Here is a 23,875-nt window from a genome sequence, read left to right as displayed (position 1 = left end):
TCCACCTGGGAATCCAGCAAGCTGAGCCATGTGATAAATACAAAGAAAGTAAACCATCTTCTCCCCTCCCCAACTCAAAGGCTCCATCCCACCATGAACAACACGAACCCAGCATTCTTTGGAGAGGATCCACAGTAAATGATTACTTGGCGCACAGAGAACTGTCTGTCTGCAAGACTGTGTTAGCTATCAGCCTATCATAATAAAATAGATTGTGCTCTAGTAACAAATATGACCATAATGGTTTGCTGGCAGCTTAATCAATGCATTCCTCAACTGCAATTGAGCAGAAATAGGTAATAGAGTATCATCTGATCTACATTTTTATTAATTTGATGCCATTTGTCTTCTGGTTATTTTAACGATCTCTCATTATGAGAAAATGGGGAAACTCCCTAAAAAAAACAAAAAAAGTAGAGTCACAATGCTCCATTTTATTCATTGGTTTGTTTTAGTGTGGAAAAACAGCTCACTCCAATTCAGTTTGGGAACGAAGGTTCCTGACGCCAAATTAAATGAAGTTCTGGATTTCAGAAAGAAAAACTCCCTGATCCCAGACACATCAAAGCCATTCGAATCACACATAAGATGAAATGTGTTGAAAGTGGCCTAGAGTTGGTAGAATCAAGTCTCCAACGCCATCATGATGCTGTTTTTTTTTGAGGACCTACTATGTGCTAAGCACAGTGCAGAGCGCTCTTCCTAGTTCTCCCACCGCATCTGCAAAGGGAGGTACCAGTATCCTCATTTACAAAGGGATCAGAGAGGTGAGTGGCCTATTGAAGGTCACGCGGCTAGAAAGCGGTGGCAGCAGGATCTGAACTCTCATACACATGAGAGGGATTGTTTATTTCTCAGTCCCCAAAGACGCGCTGAGTCAGGGTAGGAATTATGCATTTGAGATATTGAGTGGGGAATTATAACAAATGCCTTCAGAGTAGTTCCTTTAAGGATTGTGTCTCTCTTGATCATGGGGCTTTCAGGCTGGAAACACGTTTGCCTAATGCCTGCATCTATTTACAGAAAATCTGATGTGTTGATAAATTGGCACCTCACGCATCCTCCAAGAAACAGCTTCTGTCCAAAGCCAGTTCCTAGGTGCCATCATCCTTATATATATATATATATATATATATATATATATATATTTTAAAATAAATTTATTTATTTATTTTTGGCTGTGTTGGGTCTTCGTTTCTGTGCGAGGGCTTTCTCTAGTTGCAGCAAGCGGGGGCCACTCTTCATCATGGTGCGCGGGCCTCTCACTGTCGCGGCCTCTCTCGTTGCGGGGCACAGGCTCCAGACGCGCAGGCTCAGTAGTTGTGGCTCACGGGTCCAGTTGCTCCGCGGCATATGGGATCTTCCCAGACCAGGGCTCGAACCCGTGTCCTCTGAATTGGCAGGCGGATTCTCAACCACTGCGCCACCAGGGAAGCCCCCATCCTTATATTTTTAACCATGTACTTTATACTTGATTATTTTATCCAAGACTGTATTGATGGGGAGAAGGAAGGACCAAAGTCATTAAGAGGCGGGGGAGATTCAGTGGAAACTGGGGGGCTCACTGGCTGATGGGATGGTTTAATTTCTCCTCACCATGGAAATTCTGGAGCCTTGTCCCCACTTATCCACTGTGCTGGAATTGGTCCCCTGGCATCCTGTCAACTGCTGTTGTCAGGGGCCAGGTGGGTAACCTGATGAATGAGGAGGGCCCGGGGGGAAACCAGACTGAGTGGTGGGGACTGCAGAAGAGAGAATCTGTGTCCCAGCAGAAGAGGTTACTTCTCAGAAACAGACAAATGTTGAACCATGGGGCACTGCAGGCTTGGGGCTGCCAGATCTTCCCATTAATTTCAAGGGAATCTGGAAATTTGGAAATTTAAATGAAGATCTCCAATTTTTAACTATTAGCAACTGATTCAGAAAATTTAACATCTCATCCAGACCTGCCAGTTGACGAGCCCTAGCCCCAAGGCTAAGAGTGACAGTCAGAGGGTGTTAGGGTTTAAATGCCTCTCTTTTCTTTACTGGTCTAAATGGCTATCAGGAAGCAAAGAAGACATCTGGGTTGTTTGTTAGAGTGAATGACTGAAAAGGAGAATACCAGAAGGCTGGATTTGGTGGAGGGTTTGAGGTGCCAGTGGGACCTCTGGGTGGCGATGTCTACTCTTTTAGTTTCCTGGGCTGCCCTACCAAAGTATCAGAAACCAGGGGCCTTAAACAACAGACAGACTGTCTCAGAGTTCTGGAGGCTGGAAGTGGAGATCCTGAGGGCTGTGAGGGAGATTCTGTCCCATGCCTCTCTCCTAGCTTCTGGTGGTTTATTGGCAACCCTTGGCATTCCTTGGATTGTAGATGTATAACCAGCATCTCCACTTTTATGTTTCATGGCATTCTCCCTGTTTATCTCTATGTCCAAATTTCCCCCTCTTATAAGGACACCAGTCAGATTAAGGGCCCACGCTAATGACCTTATCTTAACTTGATCATCTGCAAAGATCCTACTTCCAAATAAGGTCACATTCACAGGTACTGGTGGTTAGGACCTCAACATCTTTTGGGGGAAATGATGCAACCCATAATATCTACCTAGCAATTGAGTGTAGGATTCTGTAACTCTGGGAAGAGGCCTGATTTGGGACTCACCAGGATTGACTGTTCACTGTTCAGTGAAAAAAGTAAGATGGAGAACAACCTTCAGGTGAATCTCATTCAGGGATTTAAAAAATTAAAGATCCAAGCATGTGTAATAACACTGTTTGGTAATAAAGCTTTGGTGCTTCTCAAACTTTAATGTCCAGAAGTGGAAATAATGGCAATCAATGAGCAATACTATTATTATTTTTATTATTATAATTACTACTATTTGAAAGGGTTCCAGAGTCAGATCTGTATTTTCCAGTATTTTCTTTCCCAGTCTCGCTTTGGAAAGAAGCTCAAAGAAACGTAGGAGAAATTATTCATCTTTTTTCCCCAATGGAATATTCTCACCCCACAAGCTGGTGTGCCCTCCCCTCGCCTGCCGGGCATAGCACTGTGTCTTGGTTGGAGATACCAGTGATGTTTAAGGTTTAAGATCAATGCCCTTTTTCCTGACAGGCGGTGAGTTCGTTTGTCAGAACCTTTCTCATGGTTTCAGGAAGTGCACATGTAATTAACCAGAGCCCTTTGGGTTTCAGATGAGCTGCGAAGTATGCCTGTGGTAAAAGGTCTCTTCCTTCCTGAGAGACGCAGTGGTGTAATTAGAATCCGGAGACCGTAATCACCAGCATTTCTTACCAGCATTTTAAAATGATGATACCATATTCATCTGGGCCCAGTTCTGCTCCCTGTGAGACCACAGTGGTGTCAATGATGTGTGTCGTCTGCTGGCAAAATTCAGGGCCTCCTCTGGTGCCACTTAGGTGAACACCGGAGGTTTAGGCCATTCAGGTCAAGTTAGCTGATAGACAGCCCAGGTAAAAGGCAGCAGCAGGCTGCTAAGTCTTTATCCCTATTTCCAAGTCAGTATTAAAACACTCCAGGTGAGAGGCCAGCTCCAAACTCCTCTGAAAGTCATTATTCATCCATTAGTCATTCCACAAATATCTGTTGAGCATCTGTTACGTGTCAGGCATCCTGCCTTCCTGTAGCATCTCTCCAGTGAGTGTAGGTGTATCTGGGACATAGGGTGGAGGTTGTTTTATAATGAGCTAGAATCAGAGCATTTTTCCTCTGACTTTTCCATCCATCCACCCCATCCCTGAAAATCAATTGAAACCCTGCCAAAATGTTTTAGTCATTCCTTGTTAAATTTTTAATTTATTCCCGTCAATCAGTCTTGAAGGCTATGGCAAATCTGTAAAATGTTGGAATATACACAGGACATAGCAAGCGGGAGCTTTTATCTTAGAACAAGGGCCAGCAAACTTCTTCCGTAAAGGGACAGACTGTAAATAGTTAGGCTTTGGGAGCCATTCAGCCTCTGCTGCAACTACTCCATTCTGTGCTTGAGTTTGGAAACCAGCCATAGGCAGTACGTTTATGAATGGGTGCAGCCGTGGTTTTACAGAAGCAGGCTGCCAGCCCATCTGGACCAAGGACTCCTGTCTTTGAGAAATCAGGTGTGGTTTTTGTGATGCTGTTGGATCCCACCAAAGAAAAATTCTAAATTCCTTTTCATGGCCTACAAGACCCTGCCCAGTCAGACCCTACCCTCCTCTTTGTCTTCATGGCCCAGTGGACCCCCCCCCCTTCCTTACTGATCTTCAGTCACCCATTCCTCCTGTCTGTTCTCGGTCCGGCCAAGCGCTTGGCTACTTCAGGATTTTGCACAGCTGCTCTTCCTGTTTCAAAAGCTCCACCTGAACTGGACTCCAGTTTAGTTCAGAAACTAGGAAATTTTTCCCACTTCCATCGGCTTTTGCAAAATAGCCAAGGAGTTTCCATTATCTTGTTTACCTTCACAACAGAGATGTGGGTGCAGTCATCAGCTTCATTTTCCAGACATGGTGAACGGTAAATTCTCCATTTCAGCTGGTTTTTACAACACCAGCCCGTCACTCTAATGAACAATCCAGGTGTCTCCTTTGATTCCTCTCCATCCTTCGTCTCTACAGCCAACTGACAAGTTCTATCAAATTTGCCTCCTGAATTGTTCTCAAATCCAACCTCTCCTCTTTCTTAATTGAACCCATCGTCATTTCTCACCTGGACTAGCCCCGAAACATGTTTATTGGACTCTCTGCCTGCAGATTTCGATTTCTCTAATCCATCCATCCACTTATTCATCCATCTGTCTGTCCATCCATTCATTTAATCCACTCATCTTTTCATCTATCCATTCATACATCCACCCATCTTTTGATCTATCAACACATCCATCCATCCATCCACTCATCCATCCTTCCTGGGTACCTATTTTGTGCCAGATGGGGTAAGTAGTGAATAAAAATGTAGACCCGACCTTCCTGGATATTTGAGTCTAATTAGGAAAAAGATGCTAAAGAAACAACCACAAAAATATATGTATGTGACAAACCAGAATAAATGTTATAAAAGAAAAGTAAAGGTTCCCTTGAGAAAGCATAACTTGATTTAAACTCAGATCCAAGGAATGATGGGAGCTTGTCAGGAAAGACACGAGAACAGGGGTCTGGACAGGGAGATCAGCACGTGGGCTAGGCTTAGGCTGAAATCTGCTTTCTCTAGGGGCTGCAGGATGCTGGCGGGCCCTGGCACCGTGAGCCATGGGGGAAGGAGGGGTGAGAATGATGGGAGATGAAGCTGGAGAGAGAGGTGGGGCTCCAAATGGCACCGTAAGGAGGTAGATTTGCCCTAGTGCCATAGGCAGCCTTTGGCAGCTTTTCGGCAGACAAGGAGCAATGTCCACAGTGTATCTTAAGAAGAACGCTCTGGATGCAGACTGGAGAATCACCTGGCAGCGGGGTAAGGGGGGTTGCGGCAGAGTAGATGTGAGAAGATGAGTTAGGGACGTATTGGCACAACCCACACAAGAGATGTTGGCAACTCGTCCAGGAGACAGAGAGACAGGGACCAGTGAGTGATATTCAGGAGGCAGAAAGGAAAGTTTTCAGTGCTGGGTGAGATGTGAAAATAAAAACTGACTTTTTACATCGCTTCAGAAGCAAGCCTGAGCCAGCTTCAATACCTGAGCTCCTCAGAAGGGAATACTAATCCAAGTGAGGATGGCAGAAATAGGACAGTTAATACTGAATGAGCACCTGCTCTGTATGTGCCAGGTCCTGTGTTACGCGCTTTATACGCATCATCTCATTTAACGGAAACTATGAGTTAGATACTATCTTTAGTCCCACTTTACAGATGGGAAAAATGAGGCACAGAGAGGTTTTAAACAGCACGCCCAAGGTTCCATAGCTAGCCCTGGAGAACCAGGCTTCACCTCCAGAATCCCGAGGATCAGAACCCCGTGCCCTTGTCCATCACCTCAGTAGTCCCATTTCTGCAATTCTCAATTTTGCAAGGATCCTGCCCAAGGTAACTCAAATCAGGAAACCCCAGTGCAGACAACCCCCTGGAGAGGAGGCTTACAGGATTCCAGCTGCATAAATAGAGTTTGTAGGCTGAGCTCCACTGATCTGCTGGAGTCTTCACTGTTCTGCAAATGCATTATTAATCAGCCACTGGGGTCCTCCCCACAGAGCCTTTTAAATTACAGTTGAATTCCTTGATAGCGTTCCATGCACCTTAACAGTGCATTTCCTGTGTTCACAGCAATAAACAAGGGGAGGAGGGTAACCAGGGTGATTGCCCTTTGAGGTCTAGGCTGAGAAAGCGATGGCAACAGCACCTCTAAATTCTCTGGGTCCCCGGCTGCAATGCTAATAAAGTCTTGAAACAAACAACACTGTCAAGCCAGCATCCAGGGCCCAGACGGCTGGCCTGGCTGCTGTGGCTTCGCTGGGCCTCCAGGTCACCTTGTCAAGGTCCTGCCCCCCGGGGGCTTTCAGTATAATTAGGGGGAGCAGAGGCTGCACCTAGGTTGGGACCTATGGGCCACCAGGGGGGGGCTTGCTGCTTCCTTGCGAGGCTCGTTACAAGTTCCAGGTGATGACGTGGGGGACTCTCTTGGGCGTATGGTTGCGGAAGAGGCAAGGAAGTATCCTGTCTTCTGCAACTCTTTTCCCAACCCACCACAGCTGAGAGGTTACAGCAGTCAGCTCATTATGAAGCTGGGGTCAGCAAACTATGGCCCTCGGGCCAAATCCAGCCTGTCTGTTTTGTAAATAACGTTTTATTGGTCACAGCCATGCCTATTCACCTCCATACTGTTTGCATATTGAGTTGAGTAGTTAAGACAAAGACCTATATAATACGCCCTAAAAGACTAACTGGCCTTTTATGGAAAGTTTGCTCCTGTCATAAAGCATAAATCAGACCAAGCCACTGTTCCTACTCAAAACCCATCAAACCCTATCCTAGGGAAATGCCTTATCCAGACTTCAAGAACCTTCTATCTGGGCCCCAGTCTAATGTCCCACACTCTCTCCGTAATTTGTCTGTACGTGTAGACAAATCACCAGCCTCACTTAGTCTTAGGATCCTTGTCTACAAAATGAAGAGAACGAACCTTACCTCACTGAGGCCGAGTGAGGCTGACATGAGGCAATACATGTCTGTAGAAGAACTAACTTTATTTTTAATTGTGGTAAAATACACAGAGCATAAAATTCACCACCTCAACCATTTGTAAGCTTTTAAGTACAGTTCGGTAGCGTTAAGTACATTCACATTGTTGTACAACCAATCTCTAGAACTCTCTGTATCTTGCAAAAGGGAAACTCTACCCATTAAACGGCAATTCTCCATTTCTCCTCCCCCAGCCCCTGGCAGCCAACCACCATTCTATTTTCTGTGTCTATGAACTTGACTTCTCTAGAGGCCTCATATAAGTGGAATCACATAGTATTTGTCTTTTTTACATCTGTCTTATTTCACTTAGCATAATGTCTGCCAGGTTGATCCATGTGGCAGCATGTGCCAGAATTTCCTTCTCTTTTAATACTGAATAATATTCCATTGTATGGAGAGACCAACTTTTGTTTATCCATTCATCTGTCGAGGGACACTTGGGTTGCTTCCACCTTTTGGCTCTTGCGATTAATGTGTCTATGAACATGGGTGTTTAGATATCTCTTTGAGACCCTGCTTTCAATTCTTTTAGGTATAGACCCAGAAGAGAAGAGCTAACTTTTATCAAGCACTTCCTAGGGCCAGCCTCTGCATGAACACTCCACGTAGATCACCTCACTCAGTGCTCAAACAACCCTACAAGGTTAGACTATTATTATCATGAGAGGGACCACAGAATTTACTGCCCACACTGGGTAACTCTAGAGAGGGAAAGGGGGCACTATTAATAATTGCACTGGGACAACAGGTACAAACCGAGACTGTCTGGGATAAAGTGGAATGTCAGTCATCATCCCCATTTTACAGATGAAAAATGAGGGACAGAGAGGTGAAGTTACTTTTTCAAGGTCACACAGCTAGTGCGTGGCACAGCCAGAGTTCAAACCCAGGCCAACTGACTAAAGCTTTCATTGTTAAGCACAATTCCACGTACATAGCACGCAGCCTGGCAACAGTCAGTAATCAATACATGGTATCTAATTGTTATTGGCTCTTCAGACTGGGGAGATGAGCCTTCAGGGGGAAAGGAGCCAGCTAAGGGCTTAGGAAGGTGTGGGGGTGAGGTGGAGGTATTCCATGGCCAGGAACCAGGCTTGATGGTATCTATCAAAATTTAAAACAGACAAGCCTTTGGACCCACCAATTCCATTTCTCAGATGCTCCGAGCAGCCAGTCTCAACTCAGGGTCCCCAAGAGAATTAAGCGCTAATGTCCTGAGGCATCCATCGTAAGCAGCAATTCGCTTTTCTCTGATGCACCTAGAATGGTAGAGGTTATGCACCATCTTTGGGAGAGTTGAGAAAAGAGCCACCCACTATACAAAAAGCTGGCAACAACCTAAATGTCCACCAATAGGGGAATGGCTAGTTAAGCTGTGGTGAAGCCATACTCCAGAGTGACAGTCAGCCATGACAAAGAGCTATATAGGCAATAAAAGAGACTGGGTAAATAAACATTATACTGGGAAACAGAAAAAAAGGATTATATAGTTCTCCATCTCCTGACAGGGATACAGGTCTCAGACCTAGATACACGTCCAAAGGAAAAAAAGCAAGTTCCAGAACCAGATATCAATTTCACATGATTTTTGAATTTTCCCATGGCCCAAACCAGATTCGATATTTTTGTAAGTTCCAGATTTATACATCAGTTTCTTATTATTTATAAACCCTCCGTTCCAAAACAAACTCTATTTTTGCAAGTGCTGGTTTTAAAGATCTAAACAAAACCAAAAATGTGCTTGCAGTGGTTACCTCTCCAAGGGGACTGGCCAAGTTTTAAAAGATTTTCCAGTTATCTGCTGCGTCTTCCAGTTTTTTGAAATAATGAGAATGCATATGGTCCCACTTGAATAAAGGTATTATAACAAGCATGCTTTCTGTATTATTTGAGCAAGTTTTAAAAATTAAAAAAAAAAAATTCTGCTTCCATTCCCACTGCCCTGTCTTCTCCCCATCTTTTCACTTTGGCCGCTGGCAACACCGCCAGGGCCAGGCTCCTGGCTGCCTCCCAGTTACTCAACCGAGGCTTCTCGCTCAAACGGTGCCACGCTCTGAGGTGAGCTATTAATTTGCACTTTGTGCCTCATCCTCGATTCTGATTTAGGGCAACATAAACCCCCCTCAAAATTCCAAGGAATAAATTAATTTACTAATTTCGCCATTAAGAGTTTCTCAAAGTGAGCCCTATTTCAACCGTCCTCTAATCAATCACCATTTTCCGTGTTTATCTCCTATTCAATTTTTACCACAGGGTTCTCTATACGTCAATTTGCCTGATGCTCTTCCTACATATGTTTTAAATTACTTTATCATTGTATAAATTTCACAGCCATTAAAAGGCTCTAATACCAGAATGGCTGACATGGTGTTAAAAATTGGATTCAGTTCCACGGGGTAATAAATTGTGACCTAAATCCAATCTCTCATGGGTGACTGAAGGATGCAATGAAAAATTATTGCTTTGTCATTTTTACACTAACACAAATATACCATGGAAACTAGAAACTGGCAGAAAAACGGGAGGCCACCGCTGCTGGCTATTTTTCACCCAACGCAGCTTTGCAGGCGAGACCTGAGGTCTTTCATGGGATCAGCCCCCCTCCAGCACCAGGTAGATTACTTGACTGCATGGATCTCTTTGCGACAGATGGACAGAGCTTAAGGAGGAAAACTGCAGCTCAAAGGCAGCCGCTGCTAGAGGGAGAGAATCACGGTGGTTCAGCATTTCGCCGCTGGCACCAAAGCCTCTGAGCTCAGAGCCTGGCTCTGTCACTGACCAAATGTGTGATTTTAGGCAAGTGTCCTCCCTCTCTGCGTGTCAGTCTCCTGGAATACAGAGTTGTCAGAAGAATGAATGACCTAATATGGCTAAAACGCTTAGGATAGTCCCTGGCATTTAGCAATCCCTAGGTCAAGGTTAAGCACTATTATCTAAGCACAGCTTCTTGTACGGAGACCTCTGCGCCCTGCTCTTTTTGGTTGCGGGGAAGGAGAGTAATGAACAGCTAGAGATAGGTGTTAACATTGCCTCTGCGTTTCCCTTTATCTTTGGAGAAACTGGATTACTCATTCGACACATTCCGACGGCAGGTTTACTAAAGGCTCCACAGAGCAGAGAGGCTGAGTTGTGGGTTTTGAAGTCAGGCAGACAGAACTGAGTCTGAAAGGTCTCCCACTTGCAAGTGTGACCCCGGGCAAGCTACTCGACCTCCCCAAGCCTCAGTTTCCCTATCTGTAACATGGGGTTAGCGAACAGACTTTGCTCCAGCAGGGGCTGGAGATATGACCTGCAACACAGATGAGATTGGCCTCGTGGCTAAATGCGGGCTGCAGATGACCCTGGCAACTCCAGGATAATGTGATGTGTGCTCCACTGGTGAGTGGGTAAGGTGATTTGGGGGTACACAGTCTGAGCACCTCATGGAGATGTAGGGAGAGAGTCCCAGAAGACTTCCAGAAGGAAGTGATGTTGAAAGGAATTCCTAACGCTTAACTGACAAATAATTTGAGAGAGGAGAAAAAGCAAGCTGGTTTTGTTGATTTGTGCAAAAAGGAGGGACTAGCTTGGACTGACTGTCATCCACTGGCCGCTACAAGGGCCACGCCCGGGCTCTCTTTCCACACCAGGGCTCTGATTTCCCAGCCCTGGGCGGCTGACACATAAGCAGCTGCACCCAAAGGAAGGAACGGCTCAGAGCACAAGAAACTGTCCTAGTGACTCGCCATTGTCTACCTGGTCCCAGGGCAGGTTCTGGGCGAGACACTCATGGAAGCTGAGAAAAGCATCCTAAACTGCCCAGCTGGGTAAGCGGGTCCACCGTGCCCACCCTGGAGGCTGGCTTCCGAACCGCAATAATCTAATGCTGATTTGTAACAGGTGCTTGTAAATATTCGCTGGCTGAATAGAGGGAAAATTTTAAATATTCTCAAACATGGTATTTCATACAGCAACCCGAGAAGGCAGGAGAGGCATCAAACAACCCATTTTACAGGTAAGAAGTGAGGCTCAGAGAAAACAAGTGCCTTGTCTGAGGGTCTGGCAGCTCACTCAGTGGTAGAGGGGCCGCCAGGCTTTCCTGGGGAGACTGGTTCAGAGCCCTCCCCTAAGCCTGCACTAGCTCAGTGCCAGTGGAACACCCACGGGCACACTGCCTACTTGAGTCTGTCTCACCCCTGGAGGCATTGAGGATTCCCCTCTGTGCCTTGGATGTCCTGGAAAACAAAGGTGCCACAGGAGGTGAGGCCCCCAGGAGTTGGCAGCCCATGTTCAGGCTGGGGTGGAGGTGGGGGTCAGGGCCCAAAGGTGGAAGGAGCACGGTTCTCTGGAGGGGATGTGGGACCCGTCCCCGGTCCCGGACTGCCAGAGCCTTGCCTGTCTTTGGGGCTGGTCTTCCCTTGGCTCTCCAGTGATTTCGGTTTGGTACCTACAGATGCCTCTGCTCCATTCTCCTCACTCAAGACAAAGACATAGATCATCTAAACCCAGTGATTTGGGGAATTAAAATCCGGCTGGGAAGACGACAGACCAACCCTCCTGCTCATATTCAGAGCGCCCCAGGTGGTCTTGTTAGTTCTTCAACCTCCCTACGCCTCCTACTACCTCTGAGCCTTTGCACATGATGGACCCTTGTCCTGGAAGACTCCCCCTCCTGCTCTTTCCCTAGTTAATGCCTCCCACTCTTCATCTCTCAGTCCCACTAAAATTCAACCACATTGTCTCTGCAGAATCGGTGGTGCGGTTGCAATTCTGCATTTATTTTTGTGCTCACTGGATTCACGTGTCTCCCCTCCCACGTTTAACAGGCTGCAAGCTCCATAAGGACAGGGATTCTGTCTGTTTTCCTCCCAAACCTAGTGCCCCGCATAGACAGCGGATGCTTGGTGGATAACTGCTGAATGAGTGAATGTTGAAGGGAGCGGGGGACAAACACTTTCAGTCCCCAGCTGGTGGCTATGCCACTCACAGACTTCTAACTGTTCCATTCCCGTCCCAGTGCACGCGGGCCACTGCATAGCTCCCGGGACGGGTAGCTTGAGCCACTGAAGCTCAAAACAACCGTGTTATCTTCTTACCCAGGGAGGATAAGATTGAGGCCTATGACATGCCAAGCAGTGCTGTTCTCGGATGAGTAAGACAGAGCCCCTGCCACGTGGAGGGTGGGTCTGGGGCAGAGACAGATAAGCAGTAGGGGGCGCTTTCTTCATGCCCCATGTGCAATCTCAGAGCAAACGCTGACCAGCCGACTCCTAAGAGCTCTCCTGGCTTCCGTCCTCACCCCTAGCGTCTACTGTCAACACCGCAGCCAGGGGATCCTGTTACACATGTCAGGTCAGCCCCCACCCCCAGCCCTGCTCAAATCCCTTCAGCAGCTCCCCCAGGTCACCCAGGTAAGAACAGAATCCCTACTGGTCTGCAAAGCCCCCGATTAGTCAGGCTCTCTGCAGAGCTGCTCCAAGCAGTGGTCCACAAACGCAGGGTTACCAACATGCTCCCGGTCCCCTGGTCTCTAGATGTCATTGTGCGCACATGAGAAGGAAAAAAAAAATCCATCTCACCATGATCCCCCTGTCTCAAATACACTGCGGAAGCCTTGGGAAATGTCTGCCTGAAGTTTCCGAACGGGTGTGCCCGGGTGAGGCCGGGGAGGGCGCTAATCCCGCTCTTTCAGGGCTGGTGTTTTCATCTTCTTTCCGTGCCTAAACCTTTCAGCTCTGCCTTCTAGGCATGGCAATTAGGCAACAAGCACACCCTAATGACAACTTTCAGAGTGAAGGGCAGAGCCGTGCAGCTGGCAGGCCATTCTGGGAGGAGGAAGGTGGGAGGGAGGTGAGGGGGACATTTATAATATTTCCCATAACTGTATATTTCTCTTTTTAAGAAGCCATGTGGGCAACAGCTGGCTTTTTTTACGATTCCAAAATGGGGAGGGGGAAAAATACTATGGTGCTTTAGAAGGAGAAGGCCACGTGGGATTGGCCTGTGGAGACCCACCTTCCGATGGGGGGCCTTGGGGGACTGTTGGCCACACGACCTGGCACACAGCAGAGCTCAATAAATGTTAGCTCAAGGGTCAGGCCTGAGTCGTCTTTGTGCCCCAAAGAAACCCCTCAGCCCAGAACACCAACAGTTGGTCACCCACATCCAGTCCATCGGCCAATCCTAGCAGCTTTTTCCTCCTACCCTGTCCTCTCACTGGGGCCGCTGTAAGAATCTCCCCACAATTTCCCTGTTTCTACTCCTTCCTTAAAGCTAAATCACATGAGAAGTAGGACTGGTGGATCGTATGGTAGCTCTGTTTTTCATTATTTTCAGGACCCTCCAAAGTGTTTTCCACAGTGCCTGCACCATTTTGCATTCCCACCAACAATGTACAAGGATTCCAATTTCTTTGCACCCTCACCAACACTTGTTGCCTTTTGTGTGAGGTGATGTCTCACTGGGTATTTATCCAAGAGAAGTGAAATCAGCATCTCAAAGAGATATTATATTAGCACGCCCACATTCACTGCAGCATAGCCAAGATGGGGAAACAACCTCAAGGTCCACTGAGGAATGAAGGGATTAAAAAATTCGGACTTACAATGGAATATTATTCAGCTTTAAAAAAAGAAGCACTCCTGCAATGTGTAACAACATGGATGAGCCTGGAGGACATCATGCTGAGTGAAATAAGCCAGACACAGAAGGACAAATACTGAATGATTCTACTTATATGAGGAATATAAAACAGTCAAACTCATAGAAGCAAAGAGCAGAACGGTGGTTGCCAGAGGCTGGGGGGATAGGGAATGGGGTTCGATGGGTATAAGGTTTCAGCTGAGCAAGATGAATAAGTTCTAGCGATCTGCTGTACAACACCGTGCCTGTAAACAGCAATACACTATCGTGCGCTTGAAAATCTGTTCAGAGAGTAGATCTTACGTTAAGTGTTCTTATCAAAATAAGATAAAAAAATTTTAAAGTAGCAGAAAATTAAAAAAAAAAATCAAAATCAGATAATGTTAAAACTCTTCAGTTCCTCCAAGGGCTCCCATCTCTTTGACATCAGTTTCCGAACCCCCTGCGGTGGCCTGGCCACTACCTCTGGCCTCTGACCCTTCATCCTTCTCCTCCCCTCACTGCTCCCTCTGTTTCAGCCACACTGACCTCCTGGCTGCCTCTGGAACATGCCAGCCTGTTTGCTAGGACTGTTTCCTCTTCCCGGTGACACTGCCACCGAGGCTGCTCAGAGAGGCCTTCCGTGGCCACCTACCCAAAACGTCCACCTCCCCTGTCCTGTCGCCTGCTGTGTGTCTACAAGCTCTCGTCACACCAGACAGTGGACTGTAGGTCTACTGGGTCACCTGTCGCCTCTGGCCTCTCCCATTAGGGCAGAAGCTCCACCAAGGTGGGGCCTCAGGCTGCACGCCTCCCAGAGTCACCGTCCAGCTTGTGGCAACAGACAGGGTGCTCTGAGCTGTGTAGGGCAGAGGCCCTGCGGGGACGAGGCATCCTGTGCTTTTGTTCACTGTTACGTCCCCAGATACTAGAATAAGAGCTGGCAAAGGGCAGCTCACCACTGCCTGTTTTGGTACGGCCTGCGAGCTAAGAGCGGTTTTTACATTTTTAAATAACTGAAAAAAAATCAAATGGATGACCTTTCGTGACACATGAACATTATGTGAAATTCACATTCTGATGACCAGAATAAAGTTTTACTGGAACACAGCCACGCTGGTCGTTTATTTATGTATCGCCTGTGGGTGCTTTCATGCAGAGTTGAGCAGTTGTGACAGAGACCCTGCAGCCTGCAAGGCCTCGTACTGTATTTACTATCTGGCCCTTCGCAGAACACGTTTGGGGAGTGCTGGCCTGGGACGTCGAATGGCACCTAGTGGGTGACCAATGAATGGGGTCTGCTGATTTTTTCTGGACTGACCGCGGTCAGGGTCCTATCCCTCCCTCAGAAGCCCAAGGAGGGCCTTTGGCATGAGTTTATTCCGACCCCAATGAACTGTTACTGGAAACCTCCTTTTCACTGGGGTTTGACGAGAGAAAGACGAGAAAGAGTCCTCTGCAAACCTGGCCTTTGGGCAAGTCGGCCCCATCGGCTTGGCTGAGCTGTAGGAGGATTATCTGGCTTCATCACGGCCACCCCGTTAGTGTGGTGTCTCTGAGTTGTCCACGGCTGTTCCCTCATTGTCTCATCCTGAGCGACAGAGCAAAGACCCGGGAGAAAGCAGTGTTCCTGCCCGACAGATGGGGAATCTGAGGCGATAGTCTCCCCTCAGCCACCTCCATCCGGAAGCCCATTTGTCCAGAGTCTTTGGCCTCCTGCAAAGACTGATGGGTAAAGACGGGTTGCTGCGTCCAAGGACAGTTGCCTTTTCATCAGAAACCTCCTTCCCGTCCGTCCTCACTCCTAATACTGGAGCCGCTGCCCCTGCCACGTGCACGTGCTTGCAAACTTGCAGCTGGTCAGCTGACTTAAAAGGGAGAGCCCTTGCTCATCACCCATCAGAGGACCACCGGCCCACTTAGCGGCTCGGGCCCGGAGCCCCCGCTACGGTGGCAGACAACCCCCCTCCCAGTGACTGCTTTCCGTGGAACCTCTCAGTTTTCATCTCTCATTCTTCACCTGGACACCTGGGCTGCAGTCACTCCACTGGCTTTACCTGGCACAGCAAAGAGTGAGGAGGTGTCAGAGGCACCTGGGTAACCGGTGGGGCCTCTCTTGAGATGCTTTTTTTTTTTTCTTGAGGCATTTTAACTCAAGATGGAAGGAGGCTGGTGGCCTATGAGGGCCGTTGGAGAGAGCATCTTGACATTTAATTGTTCCCAATATAATGAGGCATTGCCTGCTTAGAATGCCTCTTACAGGTCAAATGGGCTTTATTGGGAAAGCCACCTCTGCCCCTCACCAGGGTTGGTGTGTCCTCTGTGGCCAGGGCTCCCCGCGGAAGGTATGGTCCAGGAAGGCTTCTCTGAGGAAGGGGCATTTAGGCTGAGATCTGGAGATGGAAGAGGTGGGGTGGAGTGTGCAGTGGGGGCAACAATGGAGGGGGCTGGGACGAGCAGGAGGGAGTGGCTGAGGCACGCGGGGCCTTGTCTGAAGACCAGAGCGAGATAGCTAGGGCTGGGCAAGGGGCGGTCACCCTGCAGGCGGGCCTTCCACTCTTCTCAACGCCACCACCACTGCCTTGCTACAGCCGACAGCCAAACACATTCGCTGTACCCTACCCGCCTCTGCACCAGGGGTTTCATATTCATGATCCCATGTCAGCCAACAACCCTATGAGGATAGGGTACGAGTATCTGTGTCCATTTTACAGATGAGGAAGCTGAGGCACTAGGAAGTCAGGGTCACACCACTAGCAAAGACAGAACCAGGATTCAAAACCCAGTGTCAGCAGATCTTCCGATGGAAAAGCTTTTTCCAGCCCAGGCCACCCTGGGCCTTCCATCCAACATGGTTTCATTTCCATGAAACTCTGGGAGGTCCAGTCGGAGTGCCTGGCAGCTCTTGGGTGATTCTGGAGTCTAAGGAAGGGACAGGAGGCCTAGGCAACTGTGGGAGGTGAGGGGGGGCACTGGGGGCTGTGCCACCTGGGTGGGGAACGTGGGTGGGGCTGGGGGCCGGTGGCTTGGCGGCTGAGCACGGGGGCTCTGGGAGGAACGAGGGGCGCTGCGGGATTAGAAACAACCCGCTCGGGGGCCAGGCTTGGGGGCCGATGGGGTAGAGCACCCCGCCTGACCTCACCGCATCTAACTCCTGGGGGCTGAGTGGATGGTCCGCAGATCCGCGTTTTCCTCCTGAAAACATGTCACCATTCCAGCTGCTTCCTCCAAGAGGCTGGCAGTGAAGCAGACAGGTCACAGGGGCAAGGTATCGTGCAGAGCACACCAATCCGGGGGTTCTAGACTCTTCCTTTTCCCTGAATGGTGCTGGGGTGCGGGGACTGGAGGCGTGGGGGTCGGAGAAACAGGAGCCCTTTACACAAGCCAACATTTAACATCGATCCCCTCGTTACTTTTCAGACTTCAAGCCATGAGGAATTGTTTCCTTAGTTATATTCAACTTCCGGCATCCTGTCAACTGAAGTCTGGGTGACGCCGAGTTCGGCGAAATGACAAACAGTGCGTACATCTGCGTGTGGACGTGTTAAGTGTATGTCTCTGTCTGTTTACACACATACCTACTTCCCCTCCCCTCCCCACTCGGCTTCCTCACTGCCCGCGGAGCTGGAGCTCAAATCCCTCCTGAGCGGAGGGAAATCCGGGTGTCTTGGTTTCCAGAAAGGGAACGCGATCTCCGTATGGGGTGTAATTACATCTTAGCTTTCTGCAGAAGAATAGTTTATGGTTTAAATGCTATTAATTGTAAGCTGTTTTGTTCCACGGGAAGTTGTTCGTTGATAACTACCCAATTAGGGTTATTTTGCAATTAGTCTATTCATAGAGAATTTATTGCAAAAGGGGAAGGCTGTGGTGCAGTAAATGAAGGCACTGCCCAGGCTGGTGTGCCAAGGCTCAGACGCCCATCTTATTACCCAGCTCCCAGCTCCCTGGAGGGTATGCCACCTTGGCAGACACAGCAGAGGCCACAGGGAATCCCCCAGGCTGCACAGCCAGGCTGGAGGTGTCTCAGCGGGACCAGGACAGGCCACGTCAGTCCGCTCGCTCCCCCATCAACACCCACCCTTCTCCTTGCAACTGTACTGATGGCGGAGAGAGACAGCCTGTGGGCTCAGGACATCCCCGAGGTCGGATCGTTTAGGCTAAAGTGAAACCTTCTGCCTCCTGAAGAGGGAAAGGCTCTGGGGAGGATTCAGGCTCTGTATTCCTGAGATACGATACCAGCCCTGCCATCTACTAGCTATGCGCCTGTGACCAAGGACTAAACCTCGCCGAGCCTCCATTTCATCATCCATTAAATGGGTCGATAAGAGACCGACCTCATAGGGCTGGTGTGAGGATAATAGTGGGATGGGAGGCACAGTGCTGGAGGTACCACTACACAGAACTGGTAGCTTGCAGGGATCAGCACACTATGGCCCCATGGGCCACATCCCACCCACAGCCTGCTTTTGGAAATTGAGTTTTATTGGAATAACCAAGTGCATTTGCGTATGTATTGTCCTGGCTGTTTTTGAGATGTAATGGCAGAGTCGAGGAGTTGTGACAGAGACTGCACGGCCCACAAAGCCTCAAATATTTACTCTGGCCCTTTATAGAAAAAGTGTGTCGACTCTTGGGACACAGCGAGTACCCACTGTCATTCTCATGGAAAGGCATTCAGCTCAGGCCTCTGCCAGGCCAGGCACCAGCTAAGAAAAAGATTTTGGAAACATCTCCACTTATTTATTCTGCCACAATCTGCCAAGTCGTGTCAAGAGTATGATGGGAACCCCGGGACTGCTTAGACAAGGGTTAAAATGCAAGAGAGAAGCAAACCTTTTCTTTTTAGACCTTTCTATTGAAAAGAGAGCATAGTACAGATACATGTTTCCAACAGAAAACTTAAAAAATACAGATGAACTTGAGTAAAAAGTTGAAGCTGTCCCCGCTGCACCCCACCCAGAGGGCCACGTGAAGGGCTTGCCGTGGACACTCCCAAGCCTCTCTACACATTTACCCACGTGGCCGTCCCCCACCTGATCCACACCCTCCGTTCTGTGACCAGCAGTCAACAGAGAAGCATGTGTGAGAGATGAGGAGGCCTGAATTTTAGCCCAAGTTCAGCCTCTAACTGATTAGGTGGCCTTGATGATAAGTCTCCTCTCCTCTATGGGCCTCATTTCTTACCTGTCCAGTGGACAGACGGAATTAAGATTTCTCTAGGGGAGATCTAGTCCCCTTTTCCTTGGGAGCCATTCTCACCATGCACATCCTTCTCTCTCGAGAGAGAGACGGGGGATTGATGAAGCACTAGGCATCTTCCTGCCTGGCTTCCAAATCCTCCAATGTTGGGGGAACTGAGAGCCCCCTGCCCCCACCCTGCCTCTTGGTCCAGCTCTGTTGTCACCTTTCCTGATGCTCTGACCTTCTGTCTTGACAAAGAGGCGGACCCAGACACTGGGACCATGGACCCATTCCTCTTCCACACGTGGACCCTGCCCCTGCCCCATGCAGGTCTTTCCATGTGTCCTCCCCCCACCCCTGCCCTCAGGACCTCTGGGTTGTCCCATGGTCGGGGACCTTCTCTCTCCACTTGAGAGTGAACTAAAGCATTTGGTGGTATCTGAATTTAGAAGCAACAAGGAGGTATTTTGAACGCTTGACCATTTAGTGAGGGATAGCGGGGTACCCCTTGCATTGATTATGGCCAATGAGAATGAGGGGTGACCACGAACAAATTGGGAAATGGGCCCCAAGGGAAGACCAAGTGGGAAGACCCTTCGAGTATTTAATGCAGGGCGCTCCCTGGACAGATAAGGAAGCCGGGACCAGCGAGGGGAAAGGGCTTTTCCTATTAGTTCATGGCTGAACTCAACTAGAACACAATCTCTCCATTTCAAATGCATCCCTCTCTGTTTGTTCCCAATGACAATGGCTCTTTCTTTGTAGAAAGTGTCTTTTGGATGCAGTCCACCCTCTGCATGGAGAAAACCACTGCACGAACCAATTCACAAACTATTTGGGATGTAACGTCTTCTCCAAGGAAATATAAAATCTACTGGTTCACAATGAGCTTATGTGGGGATGGGGGTACATGGGTGAAACAGTAGTGACCACCACGAGGTAACTGTAGCCAGATGATGGGAACGTGAAGGTTCTCCCTACTCTGAGGTGGGTTTGAAATTTTCTGCCATAACATATTTTTTTTTTTTAAGAAGGGATCTTGACAAAATATGACCTAACCCGGGATGGCAATATCTCTATCTCAGGATGTCTCTACCTGCAGGCTTGTAAGGCCACTTACAAGCCATGTGACCTTAGGGAAGTTGTTTTACGTCTCTCACGTGTAAAAAAGTTATGCTAACGATGACGGTGCTAGCCTCACTGGGCGGTGGATGAGATGAACTGATTGAATGCAAAGTGCCCATGCTGTTCCCGGGACACAGTGAGCGCTTGGTAACTGTTATTACTCCCCTGCCACACGCACCGGAAAAGGTGAAACCTGCCAGCAAGGAATACGCGTCAGAGGCGTGAGGTGAGATGCAGAGATGCACGGTGATGCCTCACCTGTGCAAAACTGTCCCCCGCCAGTTTCTGAGGACCCTCCCCTGTGCTTGTGAACGCCGCTGTTACAGCTCTGACCTTGCACTGCATCGCAGCAAGAGGTCTGCTTTATCACTGGTCATCAGCACAGAGAAGAGGGCCCAGCACAGGGCAGGAGGGAGGGAGGGAGAGAGAGGAAGGGAAGGAGGGAGAAAATAAGGAAGGAAGGAATTTTAGGTGGAGGGAAATGGGAAGGATGTTTTCCAGAGCCTCCAATGTCAATGCAACCAACTAGAAACCTTTCAAATCTTATTCAACTACAGTAATATTGGTGTCAATTTTAATCTCAATATTCTGCTGAGACAGAAAACAAACCATATCAATACCATTGCCTCCTACGACTTCCACATTAGCCCCGATTGCACTCTATTTTATCCTTTGCCACAAAAGCAACAGGTTAAAGCTGTAACAAAAGGTAATTTGATTTTGCGAAACTTTTCTCACACGAGACTTCTGAATTCAGGGAGGCCCAAAACAAAAGAACTCCTGTCTTCATTTGGGGTTTGAAAAATAGGGCGGTTGTTCTGAGAAGGTCTGAGAATGTGAGCAGAACGGGGCTGGGACTTACCTTCGAGGGGGCAGAACCGAGTCACCTTCTCGGGCATCAGCAGCCCATGCTTGTGGCGGCAGTAGGTCTCCCCGATCTCCTGGCGGCAGTGCTTGGACTTGGAGCGGGACAGGGCGGAGATGGCCTCCTTACCCGAGATGTCACACTTGAGGGGCCGGTCGGGCTTGATCTCGGGGGAGCTGCCCCCAGTCTTCCCGGCGTGGGGCTGTCTGGGGGCATCTTTCCCTCGGCTGCCGTTTACCGGGGCTCTCTCACCGGGAGGCAGCACCTCGTTGGTACCTTTCCCGGGGGACAGACGCCCCTTCCCCTTCCCCTCCTGCTCCAGCTTCCTCTTCAGAAGCTCCTTCTGTCCTCTCAGGGGCTTCTTCGTCAACTCGGGCTGGTGCTTTTGCTTTTGAGTCCTGGGTGCGAAGTTGCTGTTGTCCACGTTCTCAAAATCCTTGGGCACAGAGTTCTCATTGTTGCTGTCTGTTCGCACTTTCTCTTTTGGCCGGTGAGAGAAGTAGCCATCCTGGACAAGACAGGAAAGAAACACAGAAGAGAAACTTGACTTTGCCATCACGCTAAGAAGGCTGGCCCTGGAGAGTGGGGGCACGTAGGTTTGGAAGTCTGGGCCCTGGTTCCACGCCCTGCCTTTGCTATGAGCTTAATGTTAGACTTCGTGTTAGATTTTTCTCTTTGAACCTCAGTTTCCCAACCTGGAAATAGAAGATGTTCCAACTAGAAAATAAAGCTTTTGCAAGCTCTAACGTGCTATGACTATGATCCTCAATGCCTGTTATTAACCACACTCGCTTTTCATATAAGTTTCCCTGGTTGTCTCTGCCACTGGAATCTGGACAGTTTGTTCCAAGCTTCCTGTTTAAATTCTAGCAGCAAGCACTGTGATGGTTTATTTAATGGCTAGAAATGCCATAATAAAGCTATAAGGGGAGAAAATATTGGTAGGATAGTATATACTTTACATTGCCTTTAGGACATGCTCGTAGATCTATGCCCGTAAGAGAAATCAGACCGTGCCATAGTTAATTCTGAGGGGGAGACATCACCGGCTATCTTGAGGGGAATATGCCCTTTATAGGACAGTCCTATGCAAGGATCCTGCAGTGAGTCCCAGGGGGATGAAAACGTGTGACAGTCTTATGTCTGAGCTTTGACTCTTGATGTTTGTACCTGGAGCAGAACTGATTAAGTCACAGGGTCGGGGGGGCAGGGTGTCAAGAGAAAGGCCGAGAGTCATTCTGGAGAAAATGAGTCTTTCCGGGAAGGCAGGCACCCCAAACTCAGCTTCTCCATGGGGAGGTGGGCCCTGGCCATTTTGAGCTCGGATCAAATGCACTGGTCAACTAACATCCTGCATCACTTCCAAAACACATTGCTTCTGCTTAGAGCCCATTATCAAGGCCTTAACCTGAAAGAGAATCCACTGTCCCAAAGCTAGTCAGAGGGGACACAGAGGCCACAGAGGATGCTAATTGACTCCATAAATCTACATCCATTGCTCTAGAAACACATTGGCAATGAGTAGCAATTTTGAGGGCAGACTTCCTCGTTCGTTTTCCTAAATGTGCCGATTAAAGGTTCTCAAGGAAGAGGATGATGGTGGAGAGCAGTGGAGGTAGTGCTGGTGCCCAGGATCGGCTGACATGCAGCCGACACTGAGCGTGGCTCCTCCTTCATTAGGTCTGCAAACTACTGCCCTCCCCGAACCAAATCCTACCCGCCATTTGTTTTTGTCAATAAAGTTTTATTGAAACACAGCCACACTTGTTCATTTATGGACTGTCTATGGCTGCTTTCCTGCTACAACAGCAGAGGTGAGTGGCTGCCATAGAGACTGTCTGGTCTGCAAAGCTTAAAATATTTCTAGCTGGCCCTTTAAGAAAAAGTGTGCAGACCCCAGCTCTCCAAGGACTGTGAATTTAGAAGGTTCCCCTGGGCTTGGTTTAATTGCCCTTGTCTCCAATGTCCCCATTGGCCCATTTGTCCCCATTTGGCCCAGCAACGTGTCTGCCCTCTTCTTGCCTTTGTCCCATCTCCCCTAGCATCAAGCACCAATTTCAAGAGGCCGTAAGAATGAAGACTACACTAAGATACCTCGTGGCCATTCTGTAAGTTGATGTTACTTTTGTTCTCATTTTGCAGGTACTGGGCATCAATGACTTATCCAAGGTAACTCAGCTGGTTGGTGGTGAAGCTGGGATTCAAACCAGACAGACCGCAGACCCCACGCCCTGGGCTACCAGCTCCACCAGCCACTTCCAGGAAGCTGCAGAGCCTTCTGATCCGCATCACTCTGTCCCCTTAAGCACGGCAGCCTGGCTCCCTTCCCATCCACTTCCACCCAGCTAAATGGATCTGGGATAGGCATGTCATCTCCACATAGCCGTGTCAAGGCTGGCCAGTGGCCATTAGGTGGCAGGGCGTCACAGAGAGGGAGAGGACAGTAAGGAGAGGACAGTAAGGAGGGGCCACGAAGCACCAGGAGCTTGAGGTGGCAGGAGCTGGGAGGCCATGGGTAGGAAGAAGGAAACAAGGAGATGCCGAGGGAGAGTGGAGTCTGTGCTGGGCCCTGGAGTGGCTACTGGTCATACACAGGAGCTGATATTACATGCTGGTCTGTGAAGGGGAACTTCTGGTTCTGACACCTGTTTCCAGTCTTTCTTACCTCTCCACGTATCTTGCAAGAAATCCCCCTCAGTGAGGGGCCATTCCTCTGTTCTTATAAACAAACCACACTGATATTCCTCTTTTCCCTTCTTTCTGTCCAGAGGCCCTTGAAGAATCCCAAGCAGCCTCTCAGATGCATTTTCTGAGCACTCGCTGTCAGCCAGGCACCATATGCAAATGACTCACAGGTACTACTTATTGGATACCAACAATCATCCCATAAGGGGTACCCTCCTCACTATTTTACAGAAAGAGGAGCCAAGGCTTGTTCCTTTAACACTC

General features: G+C 48.7%; 1 protein-coding gene across 1 annotated transcript in view; it reads right to left on the bottom strand.

Moving 5' to 3' along the window:
• The window catches only part of XYLT1 (xylosyltransferase 1), a 304,124-nt gene that overhangs the window by 118,131 nt on the left and 162,118 nt on the right, over positions 1 to 23,875 (bottom strand). The window contains exon 3 of the mRNA XM_068565800.1: positions 20,924 to 21,434. Within this exon, the coding sequence (XP_068421901.1) occupies positions 20,924 to 21,434 (511 nt within the window). The remainder of the gene's footprint in view (positions 1 to 20,923; positions 21,435 to 23,875) is intronic.

This window comes from Eschrichtius robustus, chromosome 16 (assembly GCF_028021215.1).
Source record: "Eschrichtius robustus isolate mEscRob2 chromosome 16, mEscRob2.pri, whole genome shotgun sequence".
Lineage (NCBI taxonomy): Eukaryota > Metazoa > Chordata > Mammalia > Artiodactyla > Eschrichtiidae > Eschrichtius > Eschrichtius robustus.
The sequence above is the reverse complement of the archived record's forward strand: the minus strand, read 5'-3'. Positions and strand labels throughout refer to the sequence as shown.